The sequence below is a fragment of the Xyrauchen texanus genome, chromosome 7, assembly GCF_025860055.1.
Source record: "Xyrauchen texanus isolate HMW12.3.18 chromosome 7, RBS_HiC_50CHRs, whole genome shotgun sequence".
In the NCBI taxonomy this organism is placed as follows: Eukaryota; Metazoa; Chordata; class Actinopteri; order Cypriniformes; family Catostomidae; genus Xyrauchen; species Xyrauchen texanus.
In genome coordinates, this window is record NC_068282.1 from 11,583,857 (window position 1) to 11,609,241 (window position 25,385).

At 38.1% G+C, this 25,385-nt stretch overlaps 1 protein-coding gene across 1 annotated transcript; it reads right to left on the reverse strand.

Moving 5' to 3' along the window:
• Window positions 1-1,263: 1,263 nt before the first annotated feature.
• LOC127646984 (glucoside xylosyltransferase 2-like) lies at window positions 1,264-22,764 on the reverse strand. Its single transcript, XM_052131011.1, has 7 exons — window positions 22,348-22,764; window positions 15,603-15,798; window positions 8,603-8,734; window positions 8,264-8,515; window positions 7,608-7,731; window positions 4,654-4,826; window positions 1,264-3,326 (listed from the first exon to the last, which is right to left on the reverse strand). Exons 1-7 carry the CDS (start codon window positions 22,623-22,625, stop codon window positions 3,147-3,149), a joined length of 1,335 nt encoding a protein of 444 aa, XP_051986971.1. The 5' UTR covers window positions 22,626-22,764; the 3' UTR covers window positions 1,264-3,146.
• Window positions 22,765-25,385: the final 2,621 nt, after the last annotated feature.

Sequence of the window (25,385 nt, forward strand, 5' to 3'; positions counted from 1 at the left end):
TGATCATCCTTGAGATGTTTCTACAACTTGATTGGAGTCCACCTGTGTTTAATTCAGTTGATTGGACATGATTTGGAAAGGCACACACTTGTCTAAATAAGGTCTCACAGTTAACAGTGCATGTCAGAGCACAAACTAAGCCATGAAGTCTAAGGAATTGTCTGTAGACCTCAGAGACAGGATTGTATCGAGGCACAGATCTGGGGAAGGGTACAGAAAAATTTCTGCAGCATTGAAGGTCCCAATGAGCACAGTGGCCTCCATCATCCGTAAATGGAAGAAGTTTGGAAGCACCAGGACTCTTCCTAGAGCTGGCCGCCTGGACAAACTGAGTGATCAAGTCAGGGAGGTGACCAAGAACCCGATGGTCATTCTGATAAAGCTCCAGCGTTTCTCTGTGGAGAGAGGAGAAACTTCCAGAAGAACAACCATCTCTGCCGCACTCCACCAATCCGGCCTGTATGGTAGAGTGGCCAGACGGAAGCCACTCCTCAGTAAAAGGCACATGACAGCCCACCTGAAGTTTGCCAAAAGGCACCTGAAGGACTCTCAGACCATGAGAAACAAAATTCTTTGGTCTGATGAAACAAATATTGAACTCTTTGGCCTGAATGGCAAGTGTCATGTCTGGAGGAAACCAGGCACCGCTCATCACCTGGACAATTCCATCCCTGGAAGCATGGTGGTGACAGTATCATGCTGTGGGGATGTTTTTTAACAGCACAAACTGGGAGACTAGTCAGCATCAAGGGAAAAATGAATGCAGCAATGTACAGAGACATCCTTGATGAAAACCTGCTCCAGAGCTCTCTGGACCTCAGACCGGGGTGAAGGTTCACCTTCCAATAGGACAACAACCCTAAGGACACAGCCAAGATAACAAAAGGAGTGGCTACGGGACAACTCTGTGAATGTCCTTGAGTGGCCCAGCCGGAGCCCAGACTTGAACCCGAGTGAACATCTCTGTAGAGATCTGAAAATGGCGGTGCACTGACGCTCCCCATCCAACCTGATGGAGCTTGAGAGGTCTGCAAAGAAGAATGGGAGAAACTGCCCAAAAATAGGTGTGCCAAGCTTGTAGCATCATATACAAAAAGACTTGAGGCTGTAATTGGTGCCAAAGGTGCTTCAACAAAGTATTGAGCAAAGGCTGTGAATAATTATGTACATGTGATTTGTTTCATTTTTTATTTTTAATAAATTTGCAAAGATTTCAAACAAACTTCTTTCACATTGTCATTATGGGGTATTGTTTGCAGAATTTTGAGGAAAATAATGAATTTAATCAATTTTGGAATAAGGCTGTAACATAACAAAATGTGGAAAAAGTGAAGTGCTGTGAACAATTTCCGGATGCACTGTGTATATATATATTAGTTTTATGTGTATTATGACAGGACATATTTCCTTCCTTTTATGGTGTTTTAACAGACAATCTTTAGAGGTGCACAGTGGAATTATAGCTCTGGTTATGTGACTATTTGCACCACTGATGTGCAAAAAAGTCTGCACTGTCATTTACAATTGACAACTCTGTGTAAAATACATCGACAACTCTTTTTAGTCCCCTTTCAGCCCGTTCGGTGGGATTAAATGTGCTAATGACAGAAACTTAATTGGAGAGTTAATTCATGATAACATGTAAACAAACAACATAAAAGAATGGCTCGCACTCGTTTGGGGTGATTCAGTCAGAAGTGGAAAAGTGAGACACATCACCGTTGTAATTGTTGGTATTATGCTTCTTTTTTGACCAGTTGTGTATGGATTTCGTCGGAGAGACTCTGGTATAATGACACATTAATCATTAGGCCTATGTCAGTGCTTTATTAAATGATGTAGCACAAAAAGTAAATTAAGAAAGCACATACACACTCTTAATTATACTTGCATTTAATCCAAGCACAAACATGATATTACGAGCAGAATTCGAAGTAATTTAGTGTAATACCTGAATTAACAGATCTTCAAACGTGCGTGCTTAGAGATGAGATGAGCAGATTTTTTCCAATTTATCCAGCAAACTTTATCATTCCTGGACACGTTGGCAAGCACTGAAACTCTGGTGCGCAGCGTAAGGCAGGTGTTCAAATGGCTGCTGCTGTCATGTTATGAGCACTAACTAGGTTTTTTTTGTGTGTTTACTTCATTCTAAATGTTCCCCAGCTACACTGATAAACTGCTTGGCACAGGTCTCAGCATAATATCTCCCACCATCTGCTTTCACGACAGTCAATGCATGGTTTATTAAAAGGGTCATATAAGGACGCAAATTAACGGCATAAAAAATAGTGGCATTAAAGGAATATTGCGTTAACGCATTATTAACGCGTTAAATTCGACAGCTCTAATATATATATATTAAAATATACAGTGTCAACCCCCCCAAAAAGAAAAACCCCTGACATTTTTTTTGCCACACTAACAATCTTATAAACAGTGAGAGCATCCACTAGTAGGGCTTTGTAATGTAGGGGCTGTGCTTGGTGTCTTATTGAGCTCTAAAAGGCTGACAAGCTAGTCCTCTTTGGTTGTCTGGCCATGCTATATCATTTTTGTGGCTTGAAAAACAAGGCTGTATCATGCTTTTAATACACAAACAAATTGGTGTATCTGTTTAGAATTTTTATCCAATTAGAAACCCAATAATCCAATAGTGAAATACTGTACATAATGAACAAGATGCAGAAAAAAATATAAATTATATCGACAGCTCTGAACCCATATTTTTGGATTTGCTAAAAAAGCTTTGCATAAGAGTCTGTGATATACTTTCATTAAAAATAATTATCTTCAGTAACATTTAGGTGGTTGATTACCCACTCGTTAATTCACTTGATTACATTTCTGTGCCAGAGGTTTGATAATCAAGGACTTTCTGTAGCATTTATTCCGTAGGTATTCCTCTTACATTGCTGCATCAATCCACTGAGCAATTCCAAGGCAACCCAATCTCAGGAGTCGAACTGCTGCTCAAAACGGAATTTGTTTCCAATATTTCAAATTCCTCTGGCTAGTGAACTTCAGACAAAGGCAGATGGACCACATGTTGCTTGCCTCTGGCATTACATGTCACCACTCTGATCTAAGTAGCAGGTAGAGATTTTTCCTTGTTGAAAAAGTGCTCTCTGAACAGTCAAGACTCATTACTTGTGTGGCGGTCGGACATGGCGGACCACTTTTTTCTCATAAGCAGCTCTCATGGTCTTCTCAATCTGTTTGAGGAACACCTGTGGAATTCGTCCACAGAGGGTGTTAACTGTGTCAAGGAATGTGGTTTGAAGAGGGTAAAACAAAGACTGGAACATGTTCTCCTCAAAAGGATACTGAAAAAAAAAAAACATTGTGTAAGAGCTCAAGTAGCTGCAATGGCATTTCTGCAGAGGCACAATGAACAAGGTCCACATTTCATATCTAAGTGAATTCTGAACAGTAGAGGGGGCCTCATGACTCAACCAGACAAAAGGCTACTCTTCAAGAGACAGTTTCCTGCTATTAGCCTTCAAGGAGAGATTCAAAGGTGACTATTACGAATGCACAATGTGACATTTCTATTTCTTGTATGGTACATAATGTACTGCTTTGATTTCTTGGCTCTGGCAAAGCAAAGGCAACGAAACTAAAACATTTTAAAAGCTAAAAAAATAGAGAAGAGCTTGCCAGTCACAGGCAGTATTAACACTACACTCACTAAGCACTTTATTAGGAACACCTGTACACCTACTTATTCATGCAATTAAATAATTAGCCAATCATGTGAGAGTGGTGCAATGCATAAATCATGCAGATACTGGTCAGGAGCTTCAGTTAATGTTCACATCAAACATTACAATGGGGAAAACATGTGATCTCAGTAAATTCGACTGTGGCACGATTGCTGGTGCCAGGTGGGCTGGTTTGAGTATTTCTGTAACTTCTGATCTCCTGGGAATTTCACACAAAACATTCTCTAGTGTTTACTCCGAATAGTGCCAAAAACATTAAAACATCCAGTGAGTGGCAGTTCTGCAGACGGAAACACCTTGTTGATGAGTAACGTAGAATGGCTAGACTGGTTTGAGATGACAGAAAGGCTACGGTAACTCCGATAACCCCTTTATACAATTCTAGTGAGCAGAATAACATCTCAGAATGTACAACAAGTTGAACCTTGTGGCGAATGGGCTACAATAGTAGAAGACCACGTCGGGCACATATTAGGACCACAGTGTTCCTAATAAAGTGCTCTGTGTGTGTGTGTGTGTATATATATGCATGTATTATAACATGTTTGTTGTTTACATGAATAATATGTACTATTTACAAGTATTTAAAATTGATATGTAGAACTAGGATTGCCACATTGTACGGTGTTACCGGTTTTACTCGGTACAAGGGACAACAACGGTGTGAAATCTTTTACCGGGTAAAAGTGGGAAACATTATGAATGGAAATTCCATTATCAATACAATAGCCTAACGAATATTATAGCCTTAAATAAAGAATAGTTACCTAATTAATAGTTTGTGACCCATGATATATGAACACACTGAAAGCCAGTTCCTTACCAATGTATCAAATTATACAGGCAGCAAAGTATGACTGCCTTCTTCATCTACTCAGTTCCATCAAATGAAAAGTCTGCTTAGATAGAACGAGATAGAGAAACTTACTTCATGAATGGCGTCGTACACCACCCTGAAGGCGGGTTGCTTGTCGTCATGATACACTCCACGGTTACCATGAAGAATGGACACCCCTTCCTCCTCCGCTGCCTTGCAGTTGCTTCCATACATGCAGTGATCTGGCCTGTAGTTCCACTGGCATGGAAATATGTAAATACACTCTGTGGGAAAAATGCTAATTTTCAATCAAATACATACAACACTAAAATAGGCCAATTAAGGAGAAACCTGATAGACTGCTATACTCAAGGAAATTAATTGTGCAGTCTTTTGTGTGCATGTATGTGTGTGTATGTGTGTGTGTGTGTGTGTGTGTAGTTGCTCAAGTCTTTTGGACACGTTCCATTACAGTTGTCAGACAACCACTACGCTTGCCAAGTCTCACACCAATTTTAAACACTTAATAACAGCTTGTAGCAGCAGGGGCGTGGTCGAGCGTTCATCCGGAGAGAGAGAAAGTGGTAAGGGTGCACACACCTTAGCCTTATAATGTCTAACATTACCTGTTTCTAATTGCAGTAAGCATTGGGGGAGCGGTAAAAAAAGAGACCACACCAGCGACGAGTGAGAGAGCCACACTCAGCTGCCGTCTGTGTATTGGTGTTAGTGTCTTTTTGTTTATGTTCTTATTAAAATATTACTTTGACTGTTCAGCCGGTTCCCGCCTCCTTTCCAATTATAACCTTGTAACACGGCTCCTGTCACAATCTGTCACACCTGTTTCAGTCAAGAGCATTGTTACCTACACAAAAGCTGCCTGATAAACTCTGAATAAACAGTAACTTTCAGGCAGACGAGGAAAGAGAGAGCTATTTTCCCATGTCAGCCAAGGTCGTAATGATTTTCAGGGAAGAGTACAAATGGAAAGACGTACCACTTAATTCTAGCACTGAACTCGACATAACAAAGTGGGAAAGTTTCGTTTGGAGGTTTGTGTATATGAAACAAAGCCTCAGGGCTTCACAAGTAAAATAACAACTATGAAACTATATAAATGGTATTGTACATTTTAAGTACAAATTAAGAAAAAATTAAGGAAGTAGACTGATAAAGCTTTCAACAAGTTCCCAAAAAAGTACTGCGGTGATAACAAGGTACAAGAGATGTAGGATTTGGTCATGATTGTCAACTAGTCGTTTAACCAACCAACAATTCGACTGGACAAGGAACAGTTTTTGATTTTCTTTCTTTTAAAGTTAAAGTTTAAAGTTTAAATGTTTGGTGACTTTTTTTAATTCATCCCTTTTAAAGCCCCACCGCTACAGCCGTACACATTCAGAAGGACATCACTGACTATTTCGTCATGACTTTAAAATCTTGAGCTTTGCGTTTTAAGACGGAATGTCAAGTTAAAAGGTTTGAACTTAAAAATGCGTGTTGAGACCAATGCCTTCAGTTTGCTTAAGTTGTGCATCATCCAGCGGTGCTTTGTGAATGCCCCAAAGAAACGCAACTGATCAGGGTCAGGTGAACCAAAACCAACCTAATTATTCAGGGCTTCCTAACCAAGGATTTTACACAAGTCGACTTTAAAAAAAATATACAGTACTTCCAAAAATACCATGGTAAATGTCCAAAAACATGGTGCTACCATAGTAACAAAATTCAAATACATGATAATATCATGGTACTTTGAATTAACCTTGATATATTTACAATAATTCAAAGAATGCCATGAAAAAACATAACATACCACGGCACATTTTATGATAAGTTTATTATCGTGGTGCAATATCCATAAAAAACAACAAAATAACATGGTAATACTATGGATGCACCAATGTATCGGCTGCCAATATTTATTGGCCAACTATTGACCAAATTAAAACCATCGGCATATCAGTTATAAGCATGAAAATGTGGATATGATAAACCGATGTTTGATTTATAATTCATTAGTAACACACTTTAGTGTGTGTCTTTTATTATTTAAATGCACAATCCAGAAATAATAATAGCCACAATATGTAGAAGGGTTGGCACTCCTAAGAACATGTAATATAACATTTTCATTCTTTCTTTGTCTTATGTAAATGCTGAAAAACTGCCATAAACGGAAGCGGCAGTTGTGAAAATGGCCTATAGGCTACATAATAAAGGAAATAATTAAAAACGCTTTACGAAGCCGCAGACTTTGACTTCTGAGACATTGGTATGATATCCAATCATGATGTTACATGATTGATTGAATTAAGATTGAAATCGCAATATGGCTTTGCGTAATTACTAAACCTTAAAAGGCTGTGCTTCTGCTTTCAGCACTTCAGTCAGTGCTGTGTGAGCAACTGGCGCCCTCTAGCGGTCTGGAGAGTGTTATACACAAAAAGAAAAGGGGTTTTATACCTTTTATTTAAACATTTAATTTTTCCATGATGGGGTTAACATTTCCTTGGAATTGCCCAACATTTGCATAGTATGCATTTTTAATCATATTCAGTACATGTAAAATGTGAGTTATTTTGTTTTGAACAGAAGTGCAAATATGTTTTGGAAGTGCAAAATAACCTTTTTCATTTCAATCATCATGTTATCATATATACCAATAATGTGTTCAACAGATCCAATCCATGTTTAATGGAAATTATTTATTGTTAGAACAGCTTTTGTACGTCTTTGTACATTGTTATAGCCTAATTCCAAAGTAAAAGCGTGATCTAATGACAAAATAAGGTAAGTAGCAAAATATCTGTATTGGAATTTGTTTTGTTTTTTTAAATCTTATCAGCCAAATATTTTCATATCGGTGCATTTCTATACCATGGTGCATTTGAATATAACATTTACAATGTAACTCAAAGACTACCATGATATTACCATGGTACATGAATAAAAAACATTGTATTACCTTAGTACCATATCCAAAAAACATGGTAATACCATTACACTTTTTCATTAGCATTGTTTAATCAAAGATATTATTATCAACACAAATGCATTCATACCTGGATTGTAATGGAAGATTATGTTGAGGAGGTCTTGGTCTCCCCAAGTGATGTGGATCTTATATTTCTGATAAAGAGGGTGAAGCAGATTTTCCCATGACAGGCCTCTGGCGATCATGCTGTTCTGTAAAATCAATAGTGGCAGGTTATTTTCCTCAACACTGAGTCTGGCAGCCACTTCTAAGACAGCTGTTGATATGGAAATGAGCCTTTTTACAGAAGAAATTTCCTTCTTTTTCCCCCAGACAGCTTTGAAATGTGCTTTGGTTGGAAATTACAGTTCTAGCTGAGTTACAGAAATATGCTAATCCAGACTGCTGTCACCCACTCTCTCAACGGACATGGCAATCAGTAGACTTTCATCACTGCTTACTAAAAACATCCTGAGGTTAAAAGGGTTTCTATTTAAAAAAAAACATAAAAAAAAAACCTTCAAAAGATATGTGAAATGGCAAAGTCACTGCCAACTGTCAATATAAATAAACCGTGCAAAGGAAAACACAAGAAACTACTAGAAATTTCTAGCAAAATTCACAGCTAATCAAAACTGACTTGATGTTTAAAATACAGCAAAGTCAAAGAGGATTTTGGCATGTGACATTTCTGGGAAGTTTGGGTCTAGGGAACTAAGAAAAGACAATTCCATTGTTCCTTACCCTGAACATAGTACTACGAATCCGTGTGAGGTTCATTAGCATGACCCCTGAATTGACCCCTGTCACTCCATAAAAGGGGTGTCGTGCAAAGCGACTGTACCAGCCAATCTTGGGAATCTCGTGTTCAGGAGCCATGGCAGCTAGCTGAGAGCTGTTGAAAGCCTTCAGAAACTTCCAGATGTCATCCATAGGCCGAAGAAAGAGAACATCTGTGTCTACGTACAACAGCGAGTCCACATCCTTCAGGATAACCTGATTTCAGAGGAAATACTGGGTTATAGACATAACAGACAGAAAACACCATCAAATGAAGAAAATCATAAAGCAATAGGAGTTTACAGGAAGAAATAGCCTCTGGGCGGCACATGGCTTGAAGAGCTTCTTCCATTCTTCGGCATTCCCCACAGAGAAGGTGATTGGATATATGGTGTAGTGAAACTTGGAGGACACTGTCAGGGGCCACTGACTGAACTGTGAGAGGAAATTGAACAAATCAGTCAATGTCATGTGTGTCAGGCTTTAATAAACTGCAAATTGCCCATTAGCGTCCAAACATTTATTTTCACATAAGTAAAAGAAACCAAAACGCATTAAGAAAACATACACTATTCCTTTAGTCCTTTACTAAATTAGTCAGCAACAATTAATAACTTCTGAAAGAATCCAGATTTAAAGAATGTGTCATTTATTGCCCTTTCAAATCACTCATTTACATAGATGTTTGATCTTTCATCTTGTTTTGATTTTGCACCGCAACCACCCATGTAGCAATACATCACACAAATTGTTTGGTAGTAATTGCCATACAAATTCAAATGTAGTATGCAGCATGATATTGGACCAATGAGATTTCACTGTACGTGTTGCAACAAAGCCTGACGCAAAAAAAAAATTATTAAGCAAGCAATCAATAAAATACTATCAACAAAAATCATGAAACTAACATGAAAGATATATCACTTGACACGCAGGCCCCATTTCCACCAGGTATTAAGATACGTTTCAGATGACAATCACATGTGGTCAGGTGAAACACATCGCTGTTTACACCTGGTCATTTAAATGCGCCTCCTCTGACCACTTGTGTTCGGATTTGGAGGGGAGAGTCTCTGTTTCATGACATTATACATCAATCACTAAGTCAGTGTGTTACCGATCGGATGGTTATTTCCTTTTAAAGCTGCTCGTAATCTGCAAAGTTTAAACTCCTATTTCAGCACAGCAGTTGATTGACAGGTGAGGGCCGGTGCTTCACTGCTGCTGGGATGCATACAGGATGAATTAGCATTTACACCTCAAATGCGATGTGGACACATGCGTTTTGACCACATTCGTATGTGGTTTTTGTAATCCGATTTTTACAAAAATGTAGGCCTGTATTTAGGGCTGATCGCATGTGAACGGATCACCCAAAACACATCTAAATACCAGGTGGAAATGGGGTCATAGTAAATGTTGCATCATGTCTGGCGTTATTCTTCAAAACAGTTACTGAAAGTCATATTTAGGGTCATAATATAGTTTATAATATCTAGCTGATTCCCAAACAACTACTGCTGCAGAAGGCAGCAGAAATAATTTTGAGGAAACTTTTTCAATAACAAACATCACAGTGCATTCCTTCTCTAACTCTGTTCAAAACTCTATTCATGCCTTAAGCTCCTTTATCTGCAGCCAGACTAGCAATAACTCAAAATCAATTCAAGACCAGAGGATACGTCTCAAAAAGCGATGGCTCTTTGGGTGTAGACAACAATGTTCTGCTCCTTCTATGGTAAAATACATTGTAAACAATTAGGTTTGTGGGGAAATCAAACTACCAGAAACAAAAGAATGTTCAGTGATCAATGCCTTTGAAAGTGTGGAGGTCTCTCTTCCACTCACATTGCCTCATTCATCTATCCAGCATAATAGACAGTTTGAGGGTGACCCCAAAGCCACCCGTACATTAAAGTTGTTATTATGGGTTAAATCTAAGATCTGTTTTAAGCCATTCTGCATTGACCAAGGCTTTTTATTGATTACACAAATATATCTGCAAAGCTACAGACTGCACTACTATAGTAAGTAAATAGGGGAATAAAAGGAAATTGATGCAACAATCTATTATAATCCCTATAATTTATTATATTAGAAGATGTGGTGTGTGACATTTGTTCCACTAGCAAGACCAGATGGAATTGCAAAATAATTACTGTTTTCAAACATGTTCCCAAACACTCCGTTCGTCAACCTTTGGATGGCCAAACAGGTAGCACCACCCCAAACTCACACCATTGGTTGACCCAGAAGTTGACAGGCTGACAAGTTGACAAGGATAAGTGAAAGTATTTTAAACGGGTCATGAAATGCTATTTTATTCATAATTGTGTTATCTCCCTGAGGTCCACTGATATGTAATTCAAGTTTTGTTGTGCCAAAATAATCATCATTTATTAATATATGGTCATTTTCCACCCTGTCTCTGGCACTCTGTCTGAAACACTCGGTTCTGGCCTAAGCGATTCCTTAAAACTTCAATGTTAACGGCCACTGTTATGATTGGCTAACATCATGCAGCCCCTCAAATACAACCATATTTGAAACTCAATAGGAAGAAAATGAACAAGCCACTAAACATTGTAAAATTTATTTCAGGGTTTACACATAATGCACATCCAACATATTGCATCCGAATATATTACACTATTCATCTAAAGCACAACTGTTAACACTCAGCATTATAAACTATCAAACAGTTATGACATCTGAAATATTCATGAATTAAATGGATTACTTAATGTTTTGCGATTGGGTTCAAGTGTTTTTTAACTGCCTTATCCTTCAATACCAGTTCCTTTGCTTGAATCATATTATGACTGGTTCACAAAGAATCCATGCTGATAGGAGCCAAAAAAAAAAAATGCACAAACATAGTCCAAAGCTCAGTGAAATGACGCAAACACATAGGCGGAAACACATAGAAACGGTCAAAGACATCCATGTTTACAAACACCAACAATTAAAAATAGCGCAGATATGAGAAAGAACGCGTCCATGACGCGTTTGTGTGAAAGACAACAAGAGGCAGAGCAGTTGAAAAAAAAACCAATTGCTTCTCCTCTTCAGACTTGTCAGACACAGAGTCTTTTAAACGCAGCGAGATACATGACAGCGGTCAAAGACGTCTATGTAAAAATAGTCCAGATGGGTCCCCTTTGGTGTTCAGGAATAGTTAGCCACACTAGGCCTCTGTCCTGCTCTTTTGAACTGAGCACCACTGGGCGGGCAAGGGTGCAATGACGCATGTTAAGTCATGTGCAAATACAACTGAGGAATGTCTTGTGATGTCACAAACACACCAATGTCAAAACGAGATGTTTCAGCAGGTAAATATATGCTCTTTTTAGAAGTTTTGAGTTCTTAAAATTATAGTATGTATTATACTGCAGTTACCTCTTATGTCTAAATATCAAGGAAAATTTGATCCTCCATTTCATTTTAATTATAAATCATTCCAAAATACCAGGAATTAAATAGGATGTAGTCATAGATTAATATGAATCACATCACTTAATACTCAAATAGAATGATCGTCAGAGCAAATATTTACACCTCTACTAGTAACATTGCAAAGACACTTCTAAGCATTTTAGTTGCAAGGAAAAGCAAGGTTAGGGGATGAAGCTTCGTCTGAAGTAATATATAGCTCATAGCAGAGATAAAATAGCTGGAAAGCCAGCAAGATGTTTTTTTAGCTGGAATCAAAATTCTGTTACCAATTAGTAACAGACAAGTCTTTAAAGGAATATTCCAGGTTCAATACAGGTTAACCCTCTGGGGTCGACGGACGCGCCAGCACGTCGTGCTGGATTTTTTTGTCATTACAGTGGAAACAACATAAAGTACACATACAGATAAGTGTAAGACATAATTAGAGACTATAAAGGGTCTACTTTTATTTGTGTACACTCACAATAACACCAAAACCTTGTGCTTTTGTAAAATAAAGAAAATATAAATGGTGAGCTTTCAGCAGTATCTGTGTTCGCGAGTATATTTCTGAAACATGTCACAAAAAACTGAAACTCCGCGAATACTTATCACACAAACATGAAACAAGTCTAAAAAAAAGCTTAAAATGTCTACAAAACAATTCAAATTTAAGACAAATATTCTCCTGCAATGTAATCTGTATGAAACAAAGCGATGTACAGTTTCTCCTGGCTCAGCTAATTATCACTAATGTGAGGGCGCTATTCATACGGTAATGTGCTGAGGTGATCAATGCAAATGGTAAACGCCCCCGACTGTGCCTTAAAAACATCAAGTTCGTTCATTTTTCTGCACGTTTGTAACATGGCACGATACACAGACGAGAAAACTCCTGGATAGTGACGAAGAGTTAAAATTTTATGCGGGACTCCGATGAATGTTTGCATTTTGAAGAGAGACTTGATTCGGACGAGGATACAATTTCAGATGAGTAAGTCTTTTAGTTTTACTTACATTAGTTGACATGCTATTTTATATAAACATGTACATATTTTACAAGTGGGACTGTTTCCAAACTTGCCAGCCAGGATTCAGAGTATTGAAATATGACTCCTTAAGCAAGTTTTAGGAACATTTCATTGTTGTTTCGGCTTAAGCAGGTATTTAAATTGTATGCTGTATTAAATAAATATGATATGTAATATGATACAAAAATAATATGAATGTTTATATTATATTTTATCTAGTGTTTATGCTGCCTCATTTTCATCAACGAAGCTTGTGCTTGCAAATATGTGTTCGGTGTAAACGTGTCAAATGTGATGTAAATATGCTCATATTAGAAAATCAGCATATTATAATGATTTCTGAAGGATCACGTGACACTGAAGACTGCAGTAATGATGCTGAAAATTCAGCTTTGATCACAAATTGCATTTTACAATATATTCAAATAGAAAACTGTTCTTTTACATTGTAAAAATAGTTCAAAATATCACTGTTTTTACTGTATTTTTGATCAAATAAATGCAGCCTTGGTGAGCAGAAGATACTTTTTTAAACAGTAGTGTAGATCTAAAATTAAGTAAAATTAAGTTACAGAGGTAAAGGCTTTTTATTTCACAGCAAATTTTAGCAAAGATACGGAAATAACATCAGATTAATGAAACTGACATATAGCCTGACATAATTTTATATCACAGCGAATATTTAAACAAAACAACTAATTTTTCTCATACAGTTTAGTAGGCCTACTTCAACTGCATCTGACTTTAAAGTTTTAAAGTTTTCCTGAGGTAAGACACTTATTACTTCACAACAAATACGACTTTTATAACTATACATCAAAACGTTACACTTCCTGTTGCCAGTAGGTGGCACTATGACTATAACGTAATATTGGAATGTAGGTGTATTCAGGCCGGGACTGTTATCAAACATGTGAAGTTTGGGGCAGACTGGACATTGTATGTTTGAGTTACAACTAGGGGTGGGCGATATGGAAAATATACGATTTTATCACGATTCTATTTCATGTTGCTTTTTAAGACTATTCTGCAAATTACTGAGCCGCAACACAGGAAAAATTATATCCCCATTTAAAAAAACATAGCCCTACAAGGTAACATAACATTAAAGGGGAAAAAAATGAAAGACTATGTCAAAGTACGTTTTCGAGCATATTTTAATCAAGTGTATATTTAATGGAAGTGCAATTGTGCAAAGTAAGAACATTCAACAGGACTTACATTACAATCAACGACTTCTCATCACAAAATGAACATTGTTTTAAAAACAAATCTAACATTGGCAACAGCTGTACCAGACCCTGAGCAAAACCCATGTCAGCATTTTTTTCTAGGTATTTTTTTGAAGTAGCATCTAGCATGAAAAATATAGATAAATAAACAGATGTAGCAAAAACAAGTTAAAAAAATGTAAGCTTATTTTAAAAAGGTTAAATAAAAAAAATATTAACTAATTAAAGGCTCTCACCATGTTAGCCCCACTGTCATGCAGGTCATTTTCGCTTCTTTCAGTCCCCAACATTGAAGCGCTTCCCTAAGGCCTTGTCCTATGAGCTCTCCTGTGTTGTCTTGTGGGAAGTATGTTGTTTCTAGACATGCACTGCATAACTTCCAGTCATCAATGAAATGAATCGTCAGACTTAAATAGGGTTCTGAAGTGCGGCTAGACCATAAGTCAGCTGTTGTGGCAAAAAAATTAACGTTTTGAACTTTGTGTTCCATCTTGTTGCGGCATTCGGAATACAGCCGTGGAATGGCCGTCGCAGAAAAATATTTGCGGCTGGGAATCTCGTAACGCGGATCAACGACTTTGAGCAGTCTTTTGAAACCCTCGTTTTCCACAGTTTTTATGGGGATCATATCCTTGGCCAGGTAAAATGTCACTGCATCAGTTACATCTTTCCGGCGCTTACTTGTCCTGTCATACGGAGTTCCCTTCTCAAATACCTCCTTCGTTAGAGTTGTTTGTTTAAGCCTTGTAACGTTAGCCTCTGGCTGCTCCGTGGATGTACCTCACAATTTGACTATCAGCATATTCTTTAGGTTGTTTTCTTTTGAGGTGGTTAAAAAGATTTGTTGTGTTACCATCCGACGTGCGAATCTTATCATTGCAACATTTGCAAATAACTGTCGTTTGCGCCGTGTCTGTTATGGAAAATCCAAACCATTTCCATATTACCGATGTTGAATTTTTTTTAAGAATCAACTCCTCTGTGTTTTCATCCATCGTCCCTGCGTTGCTAAATCTCACGAGCAAGTTTATGATCCTGTTAACACGCCGACATCTAGCGTGCCTCGCATCGCATGTTGTTAAGTAGTTGAAAAGCCATAAAACTGCATCTGATAGAACGTGCACTGTAGCACGATACAAGCGATATTTCCGAAAAAATGAATCGTGGAGACATTTTAATCATTCACGATCAAATATCGTCATATTGCACACCCCTAGTTACAACAACTTCCTATTTCATTATTGAAACATCGAAATATGCCAGGCCTCCAAGGACATGCCGTTCAAAGTAAACTCAAAAGTGTAAACGTGTACGAGTAGGTGAAATGTAGCGTAAAGCGCACATCGTTGAAAATTATCGAGCCATTTTGCCACACCTAATTCTGAAGCCTATATCAGATGTACATTTTCGCCACTTCTGATGCGTGTGCAAAGTTTCATGTGTGTTCGAGTATGTGTAGGCCCTCAAAAATGCAATTCATTTGGGGAAAAAAACGTCTAGACGAACAATAGGGTACAAGCACCATCTGTGCTTGGGCGCAAATAAAAAAAAGAAAAAACTAATAGAAATATACATTCCCATAGACGAAATAATCTTAGGACTCACCCCTTTTTCAAACTGTTCGGCCAAGTCCTCCTCTGCAAAGATGTGAAACTTAATCTTCTTTATGCTGAAGAGCAGTGCCGACTTCACCATAGTGAGCGTTTCATCTAGACGGTTCCCACAAGCCACCACCGCCAGGTGCATGACATCCTCTGCTTGGTTGACCTTTGACCCAGGCTGCCTCATCTCACTCTTCTGACTAGAGGTAACGAAAAAGAAGCACATCTACGAGTAAAAACCCATCCAAACTGTGACATCAAAAACAAAAGCATCTGGTACAGATCAGCTGGGTCAAACCATGAGACAACGCTCCTGAAATATTTCTTATGCTGCAGATGGCTTCTTTGGGGCATGGAGAATCTAATTTAAATGATTCAAAGTGAACATAATGTCAGATTTGCTATGCACTTCAGAAAGGCACACAAGGGTAGTCTTAAATCTAAAAAATCCCTTATCACCCTCATATTATTGTGAACCACATAGATGTATAGTTTTGGCTTTGAATCCCCCACGCATCCCCTTTTTTCATTGCTCGGAGCAAATTAATTCTATGCCTGATATACAAATACTTCTAAGACAACAGCATGAAATATCAAAAGTGTACACAAGTACATGACCTAGCTTAGACATTGTTTCACTTGAATACACATTCCCTTGTCTTAAGTCTCTAACATAATTGTTGTTTGCTTTAGTGATTCATGTTGAGTCTCTATCACTCCAGGGAAGTAGCTCTCAAACCCTCTAAGCACTATCTAAGAGTCGACCTTTGGGGAAAAAAGTCCTCTATTTATCCAAGACTTTGGTAGAGGGAGAAAAATCATACTGCCTGAGCAGCATGCAACCTTTTATCCAGACATCAAAGGGCTTCCATTAAGTCGAGGACAGGCAAACACTCTTGCTCTAATTTCAAAGTCAAACATAGACCTTGATGTGGAGGGAAATATAGAATCAGAAAAACACAGGGCTTTGAAAACAGGGAGGTGGGGGTATCTTCACACCTGACATGTATTTCCAATTTTTCTGCCTATTAGATGACTAATATCACAAAAGGCTGCCGAGTATGTTTTGAGGCTGTGGTTTCCTGTGAAAAAATCCTCCCTTGTTTACAGCACAGCAAATTATGCAACATGAACTCACTGGTCTGAATGATATCAACAATTTATTATTTTCATTTCTTAAAATCATAAGTGGAAGAATGAGAGCCATTCGTTTTTTAGAACATGAACAGATTAGCATCTGACCAATTCCATACTGGAGTCTGTACAATTTTTTATTTATATAAAAAATATTCACAGGTTCTGAGTGTATAAAAATGATTGCAGTCTGAGTGCATACATCTTGAAACATTTAGCCTAGATGAAGGGTGAATTAAATTATTTATTTGAACACAGGTTTCATTCCTAGGTTGACAATCACCAATAGTTCCTTACTGAGCAATTAAACCAATATGGTACAGTAGACTAATGGGGCTTTTCCACTGCACAGTACAACTCGACTCTGCTCTGGGTTTTTTCACTGTGGATAGTACCTGGCACCTGGTACTTTTTTTAGTACCACCTTGGTCGAGGTTCCAAGCAAGCCGAGCCGACACTAAATGTGACGTCAAAACCCTGCAGATCACTGATTGGTCAGAGAGAATTGTCACTACCAGCGTCATTGGATTTTTGACAGGGGACCCACTCGTTTTAAAGTTAGCTACAGAGATAGCGGTATCATTTGTTCACGCGCCTTTTGAATTGTAAAAAGAAATGGCTGTGCGCAAAACCACGCCGTGATCAATAAACGAGATGCAGACATTCCTGTTGTTAGCGACGAATGAAACGAAAATGTCTTTAAGGAAGTGTCTCAGCTGTTGGCCACACAGCTGAGACACGGCTACCACTGGACCTACCAACAGCGTAGAAAAAAGAAAAGAAAAAAAAAACTTAAGTGACTACAGAACCGTCAAGGAAAATTGGAAGTGGTTCGACCAAATGGACGCTATCTGGAATGGCGAGCAATGGAAGGGAGAGTGCCCTGGACTCAGCCACAATGTTGTTGGAGTCCACGATAGAGGATGGTACGTTATACTCTGCTTGAAAGCTTCATTTTATTTAGTTGACCAGCTACTGGAAAGCTTGCTTCTTAAACAACCAGGCCAATTTAACTGTTACACTTGTGTAAAATCACCATGCAGCAACTGCTTTATGCAGCACAATGAGCTAGTAGCTAACAGCTAGCAGTCGTGTTATTGTTTTCTGTCACGTTTAAGATGATGTCACAGCAGTAGATGCGGTGAACTATGACGATCAGCCTATAATCCCACCCAATTTGAGGTGGCACTAAACAGCAGTGGAAAAGCAATCTCAGATAAGTAAAGTGAGTAGAGTCGAGTCGAACCATAACGTGCAGTGGAAAAGTGCCATAATAAACCAGATAAAAGCAGTTTATAACAATTAGTGATTGGAATCAAAGGATTTGTTTTTGTTAAAGCTCTCAAGACAAAACAAACCTGGCAGGCTGTCTTGAACGTGATGCGATATGCCATCAGGGATCAATAGTCTCTTTTGCACAAGTGAGGCAGGAAGCACGTCTGGAGGATGCGCTTAAAAAGGAAAAACTTCCTTTTATAAAAGGAGCTAATCACTTCCAAATAAAAACAACAGGTCGAATAGGACAGAACAGCTTTGCCCCTCCCCCTTCCTCTGCAGCGATAGATAGGGAGCCAGGATTTAAATGCACAGAGCCTTTTCTAAATCACACTCTCTCATCCCTCTTGTTTGTGCAGTGGATCTGTTTAACTAATTTCCCCATGGCTGTATCAGCCTGTTGCATCACGTGTTTATCAGCATAAAACACTCGCAGGTGTGTGGACATCAAGACAGATCACTGCTAGATTGCCAACAGGAAGGTCAAAAGGTTGAGATATCCCACAACCACAATTAGCGCTGTTTATATGAAACTGTCAATGGCAATAACATATGCTTACTGAAAGAGGGCAAGCAATTAATATTAAACTCATCCTCAATTCAGAGATTGTCCAATGGCTTTAGATTTTACACTATAAAAAATAGGCTAGGTTCAGACAGGCAGCAAGAATACGATCTACGAAAGTTGTTCATAAGATCATGAGAATGAGTCCCAGTCTGAACAGTCAGATCAGATTACAGGTAAATTTTGGGTAATTTGGGATGCGACTGCAATTTTATGTCATACAAAGTATGCAATAATGCTGTCACAATACACATATTTTTACTCAGTCTTGCCACATATGGCAAACTGTGACATATATTATGAAGTGAATTTGGATGCTTATTTTCTTTCATGTGCCTCGTGAGACATTTTCCATCCTTTCTTTCCACACTAATTATGTTTCTCGTTTCTCATAATACAAGTTATGCATTTTAATTATATGCAAAATCTGAATATGGCAAAAACTATTTGCAAACAAAGCAAATAAAAAAAATCGAATATCAGCAAAAATAGAAATGAACATGGAAGTAATGTAAATGTAAATGTAATAAAACTCTTGGGGTTTAGAGCAAGCAGACCAAACACTATGGTGAATTCTGTCACGGTCCGGTCACCTTGTCAGGTTTAGGTTCTACCTGACAGGACCGTGGAAGTATTGGCCTGACTTTGTATTTTGTGTTCCACATTTGTGTGAGTGCACGGGTCTGGTTGTTTTGACCGGCGTGTGCGCGTGCGCCACCGCCGTGAGCTCTCCGGTGATGTCATGGTTCTGTCAACCAGTCAGGATGGGCTTTGTCTGATGAGAACCATGATATCATCGTCCTCTGTCTGTCTTGTGTTTTGTGTTCGTGTTTTATGTGGCTTCACGGGTCTGGCGGTGGGTTAAAAAACATTTGTGCGTGATTTGCCGCCGTGTGCCCTCCGGTGATGTCACGTCATGGCACCTTGCCAGGTTGCATGTTCGCATTATGAGAACCATGGCATCATCGTTCCCTTGTCTGTTTCTGTCAAAGCATGTTTACATTTTGCCCATATGTGTTTCAGGGGTCACTGGCATGCTGAATCAGCATTTCCATGGGAACGCTGATTATTAAAACCTTCAGCTGCGAGCGACACCTGCCCTGTGTTTGTTTCTCTTATTTAAACCCCTGTGTGTTTCATGTCCGAGGTCAGATCATTGTCTACTGTTGTGTTTGCCACTGTTGTGTTGCAACATTTACTGTTTGTGTAACTCTGCTCTCTTATAGTTGGAGCCTGCTTATGTTGAGTGATTTCCTTCTCGTTGGCTGCCGCCTTCGCCAACGCTTTGCCCAGTATCCCTGTGGAGGAGGATTCCACAGTTCCTTGCTCACGTCTCGGGGGAGAAAGATCCTGGGCTTGACTTTGTTTGAAGAATGAACTTTTCTGTTTGAGTTGTAAATAAATTACAACTGAACTTTCCCTCTGCTTTTGGGTCCTGTCTCTACAAATTCTGACAACTTCATGTTTGCTGCCGTTAAGTGGCAGACTTTTAAGATGTTATGCAATAATACTGATGATTTTTTTCTGAGCAAATCATGTATTCATGGTTTGTTGAGGCAGTCAAATAACTTTTTTGATGCGCACCAATATTCATAGGAATACATTCTGTAAATGTGTTTCAATCACAGTTTATGAGCACGTCTTCTTATCGAATAATAACAAAATGTAAAAGTTGTTTATGCACATTTTTGAGATTTTATTATACATTTTAGCAATTCCATCCAGCATTTTTATGAGGTATTCCAAATGTCATAAAATCTTCATTATTTTATCAATACATTTTTGAGCCATTGACATATTAACACTAGCCGACATTTAAATAAGAAGCCAAATTTGCATGCTTTCCAAATCACTCAGTTGGGCTTCTGTTAAATATCTGGTATAATAGCGTTAGGAGACCACAAGGTGATATTTACTGAAGCAGGTCGCAAGGCACAGGTACTACCAAGTAGGACAGGAATTTTAGAGATCCTTGCACTGGAAGCATACACACAAAAGTTGCAAAGGTTTGTCTACTTCAAGAAAGAAAGTGACATTCATGAGTTTGCAGGTTAGTGTATTAAACTGGTAGAAATTATTATGCAATTTCTCTGTATGTATCATAGAAGAGGTTTCATTCAAGCTTTCAAACAACCAAAAGACATACTTGTAACTGAAAATACATTGTGTAGGCTATATGAAAGATGCATATACACAATATATCTTCCACTAATGTCTAGAGTAAATAATCTTTGTCCTTTGATAATGATTTTGGTCAAATGTAATGGAAAACTATGCAAATTATGCTCCGTGGTGCTGCAGATTTTTTAGCAGTTTTGAGAGACGGCGAGACCATAGAGTGATGCATGTACCTTTATAGAAAATTATTATTCGAATTTTAGAATGCATATCGTCCGCCAGACGCATCCAGTGTGCAACCTTTAGTTTGCCCTTCCACTTTACCGAAGTTGTGTTGAGAAATTGTTTTGAAAATACCAAGACTATTGTGCAATGGGTAGCCCTATTCATATGTGAAAAAAATCCCGATAACCGATGTACATCAATAATCATCAGGAAAATCTTCTGATTATCGATGCATAAAAAGAAATCGATCCCAAGCCTAATGAGAAAATATGTTTGCCACTGTGTTGACACCAAGGCTATATCATTACTTTTGCAAACTATTTAGACACCATATTGACTACGCAGTCTACAAAAAAAAAACATCATATTTCATCACTTGCAAAACTACAGTGTGGACAGTTAGTCCTAAATATCAGATTCAAAAACCAAATACGATTTTGTACAGTGTGCACAAATGCATAGAGCCGCATATGCAAACATCTATAAGTTCACCAGCTTTGACATTATTGATTTAACCTCACTGAGATAAAGCTGCAAATATAGCTCACTTAATTTAATTGGACAACTCCTATTAATTATGTCTCAGAAAAGACGGATCATCCTGATGAATAAACGCCTCAATTCAGTCACAGGTGACTATGTGTACTTACTCATAACAACCAATCATTGATGTTGTCCTCTATTGCCTAAGCTTGTGAGCCCTTTGGGAATGTAGCAATTGCATTCAAGGTGACCTTTTTAATAAACCATTATGAAAAAAAACACAATTGAGATAATAGTGGCTGAGATGTGCACAGGAGGTCATGGTCTTCTGACTCCTCAGCTTTGCAGCATATAGGCTATGAACAGGTCTCGGGTAAAATCAAAGACATATTAGTGTGCATTGCATAGTAATCTGGATTTGGACAGTGCAGATTCTGTCGTTCATGGTTTCTGTTGCATTAAGAATCCCAAGATTGCACAATCAGTAACTCAATATTGCAAGACGGGAAAGCAACAATAAGATATTTTTGTCACAATACATTTTATTGTAGCTGGAATATCTTGTTGGGCGGGCTGTGCAGATGTCATACAAAAGATCAGTTATTAAGATTATTATAAAAATATTTATTTGCATATCATATCACATTGAGGTCATAAATACCATTGGGAAACAGATGTCTTTATAATGTGTGCAAAGGAAATAGTTAAGTGGTCGCTTTAATATCAACATAAAGGAAAGAAATGGAATATATATTCTATTCATCTATTATACTGTATGCATTATATGCATATATTACAGTACATGCATCATATTTAATATCTGATATTATATTGCATGCATTATATTCAACACTGTAATCAGTAAAAGGACTTAAAACACACGCACAAACACAGCTATTATTACAGTCAAACTGGTCATGATATAGCCTACACTTGAAGAATTTCCTACCCAGTCTTTGCGCTGACATTCCCTCCTCTGCTGTTCAACTTTGGCTCTTTGCGGTCAGTTTTGCGGATTAGTTTCGCTGGTATTTGCGGCTCTTCTGGGGGTTGTTTCGTTTCTTTCACCGGTGCGATGTCCTCGATGTCAAGCGAAAATGGGAAATGTTTTTCTTTCGCAACTTCTTTTAACGGCGGCTCGTCCGCAGCGTTGCCCCCGAAAAAGTACAAAAGTAGGAAAACTCCGAAACATATCGCTATCACCACAATCTTGCAGTGAATTCTCATGGTGAAAAAGTATTCCGTTCGAGTGGAAATGTTTTAACCATGGTTCTGGTTAAAACATGAGGAGATATTTTAGGGTGCAGCCATACTTCATCATTTGTGCTTCTGTGATGAATGATGATGAGGACGATGCTCACTCAGTTTAGCGCCGATATCGTGCACGTAAATTAATCTCTGAAGGCGGACCTTACACTACTTACCGTAATACGCTTAATACTTTTGTAATAATACCGTAATGGCGTAATACTACCGTAAATACTAAAACACAGGCTCAAGTAAGAACGATGTTAACATTCATTTTAGATGATGTTAAAGGTGCACGTAATATTATTTTTCCTTATTAAAAAGTTTAACTCCTAGAGACATGAATTGTAATTTTGCAATATATGTAGGAAATCATGACCACTCACAATAAAATGAAGAGTCAAGCCATATTAGTAACATTATAAAAGCTGTTTTATTCTACAGAGGGTCAGTAAATGGGGGTCGCCTTGTTTGAATCACATGACCAGCAGAATACTACACACTGAATCTCAGTAACTGTCCTGTTATTTGACACTTTCACTTATTGATTAAAGTAATCATGGCTGAATATGAATACTACATTTCTACAATGGCATCTGAAAACTGTTGAAAACTATTGATTTTAAATTATGCTGGATCCAAGCCACCACCAGGTCAAGTCCAAGATCAAACAAAGACATTTTTCTTTAAATAATTTGATTTGTTGAATAAGGGACAACTAAGAAAAAAGAACAAAATGTATCATGGTCATACCATAGTATTATAAGTACCTTAGACCAACGTAAATACTGTAGATGTTGTAGATACTGTAGATATAACTTATGACAATTCCTGAAGCTTCTGGAATAACTAAATTCGTAATTTTATTGTGATTAATCCATTTTTTCTGTTGATACTTCTATTTTCCTGAAGGAGGAAGCCTTTAAATATTTTCTTGGACAATGGGTGGCCTTGGGGTCAAAAAGGTTGAAAACCACTGTTTATTTTGTTAGTATTAAACAGTGTTATAATACCAGTTATATTGTAAAATAATAATTTTTATGATACATTAAAGGACTGTTCCGGGTTCAGTACAAGTTAAGTTCAGTCAATTGATTACACAAAAAAATGAATTTTGACTTGTCCTTTTTCTTGAAAAAAAGAAACAATCTGGGTTCCAGTGAGGCACTAACAATGGAAGTGCCAATTCATAAATGTTAAAATACTCACCTTTTCAAAGGTATAGCCACAAGACGCAAACAATTTGTATTTTAACATGATAAAATCACTTACTAACCTTTTCTGTGTAAAGTTATAGCCATATTTCAACTTCGTTGCCATGACGATGTAATGTCAACAAACCCTAAAACCCTAAAATGATTATTTAAATAATTTTACAGCTTAAATAATACAAGTAATGTAAGTGCTTTTATAAAGTTACAAGCTTCACATTTCTGCCATTTATACCCTCTAAAAATCATCCCAATTCCCTTCCATTATAAGTGCCACACTGTAACCTCAAATTTTGTTTGTTTTTTTCAAGAAAAGAGGTAATTTGGCAGTAATAAATATTATGCCACAAATGCTGTCGACTGATCTTAAATTGTATTAAATCTGGAATATTCCTTTAAATTGTTGCTTGTTATTATATTTTGCCCTTCTTATAATTGATCTTTCTCAATTAAGTGTTTTATATATATTTTTTTTTTTATTTTTTTTTTTATTTCAATTTCTGCCTGTTCTTGAACAACCCTTGCAAAACAAGAAATTCAAATGTTAATATTCTGCTCGCTTCAAGGCCACAGTTTACTGCGCTAATGGTGCTGACAGAGCCAATGGTGATATTGGCTGCTTGTATGTGGAGAGCATTAACGCTGGAAATGCTTTCACCATCACAGAGTGCAATGGGAGAAAGGCTTTCCGGAGAGTGAACATCATGAAGGCAGCAGGACCAGATGGAATCTCAGGTCAGGTCCTCAGAGATTGAACTGACCAACTAGCACCGGTGTTCACAGATATATTCAGCCTAGCCCTGGAACAGTCAGTAATTCCAACCTGCTTTAAACAGTCTATTAGTGTTTGTGTAATCCCAACCTTCCTGCCTTAATGACTATCGTCCTGTAACACTGACCTCAATTGTGATAAAGTGCTCTGAAAGACAGGTCAGATACTTCATCACCTCCTCGCTACCTGACACCCTGGATCCCTTACAGTTCACTTACCGTCCAAATCGCTCAACGGACGATGCCTTCACACATCTCCTCCACACAGTCCTAGATCATCTCGACAAGAGGAAGGGAAATTATGTTAAAATGCTATTTGTTGATTACAGTTTCTAATACTATTAACTCCCTCTAAACTCACCACAAAGTTGGAGGACCTAGGATTTAGCCCATCTCTGCATCATTGGATCTCCAACTTTCTGACTGACAGGCCACAAGCAGTAAGTGTGGGCAGACATGTCTCACCCCCCCTCATCCTCAGCACTGGAGCCCCCCAGGGTTGTGTTCTAAGCCACCTGCTGTACTCATTGTACACTTGTGACTGTGTGGCCAATTTTTAAACTCCACCACCATGGTCAAGTTTGCTGACGACACTGTTGTGGTGAGCCTGACCTCTGATAATGACGTGAGGGCCTTTCTGCAGGAGATCAAAGGCCTGGAGAACTGGTGCCAGGAGAACAACCTCCTATTGTATGTCAGCAAGACAAAGGAGCTAATAGTGGATTTCAGCACAAAGCAGGCAAGGAACTACCACCCC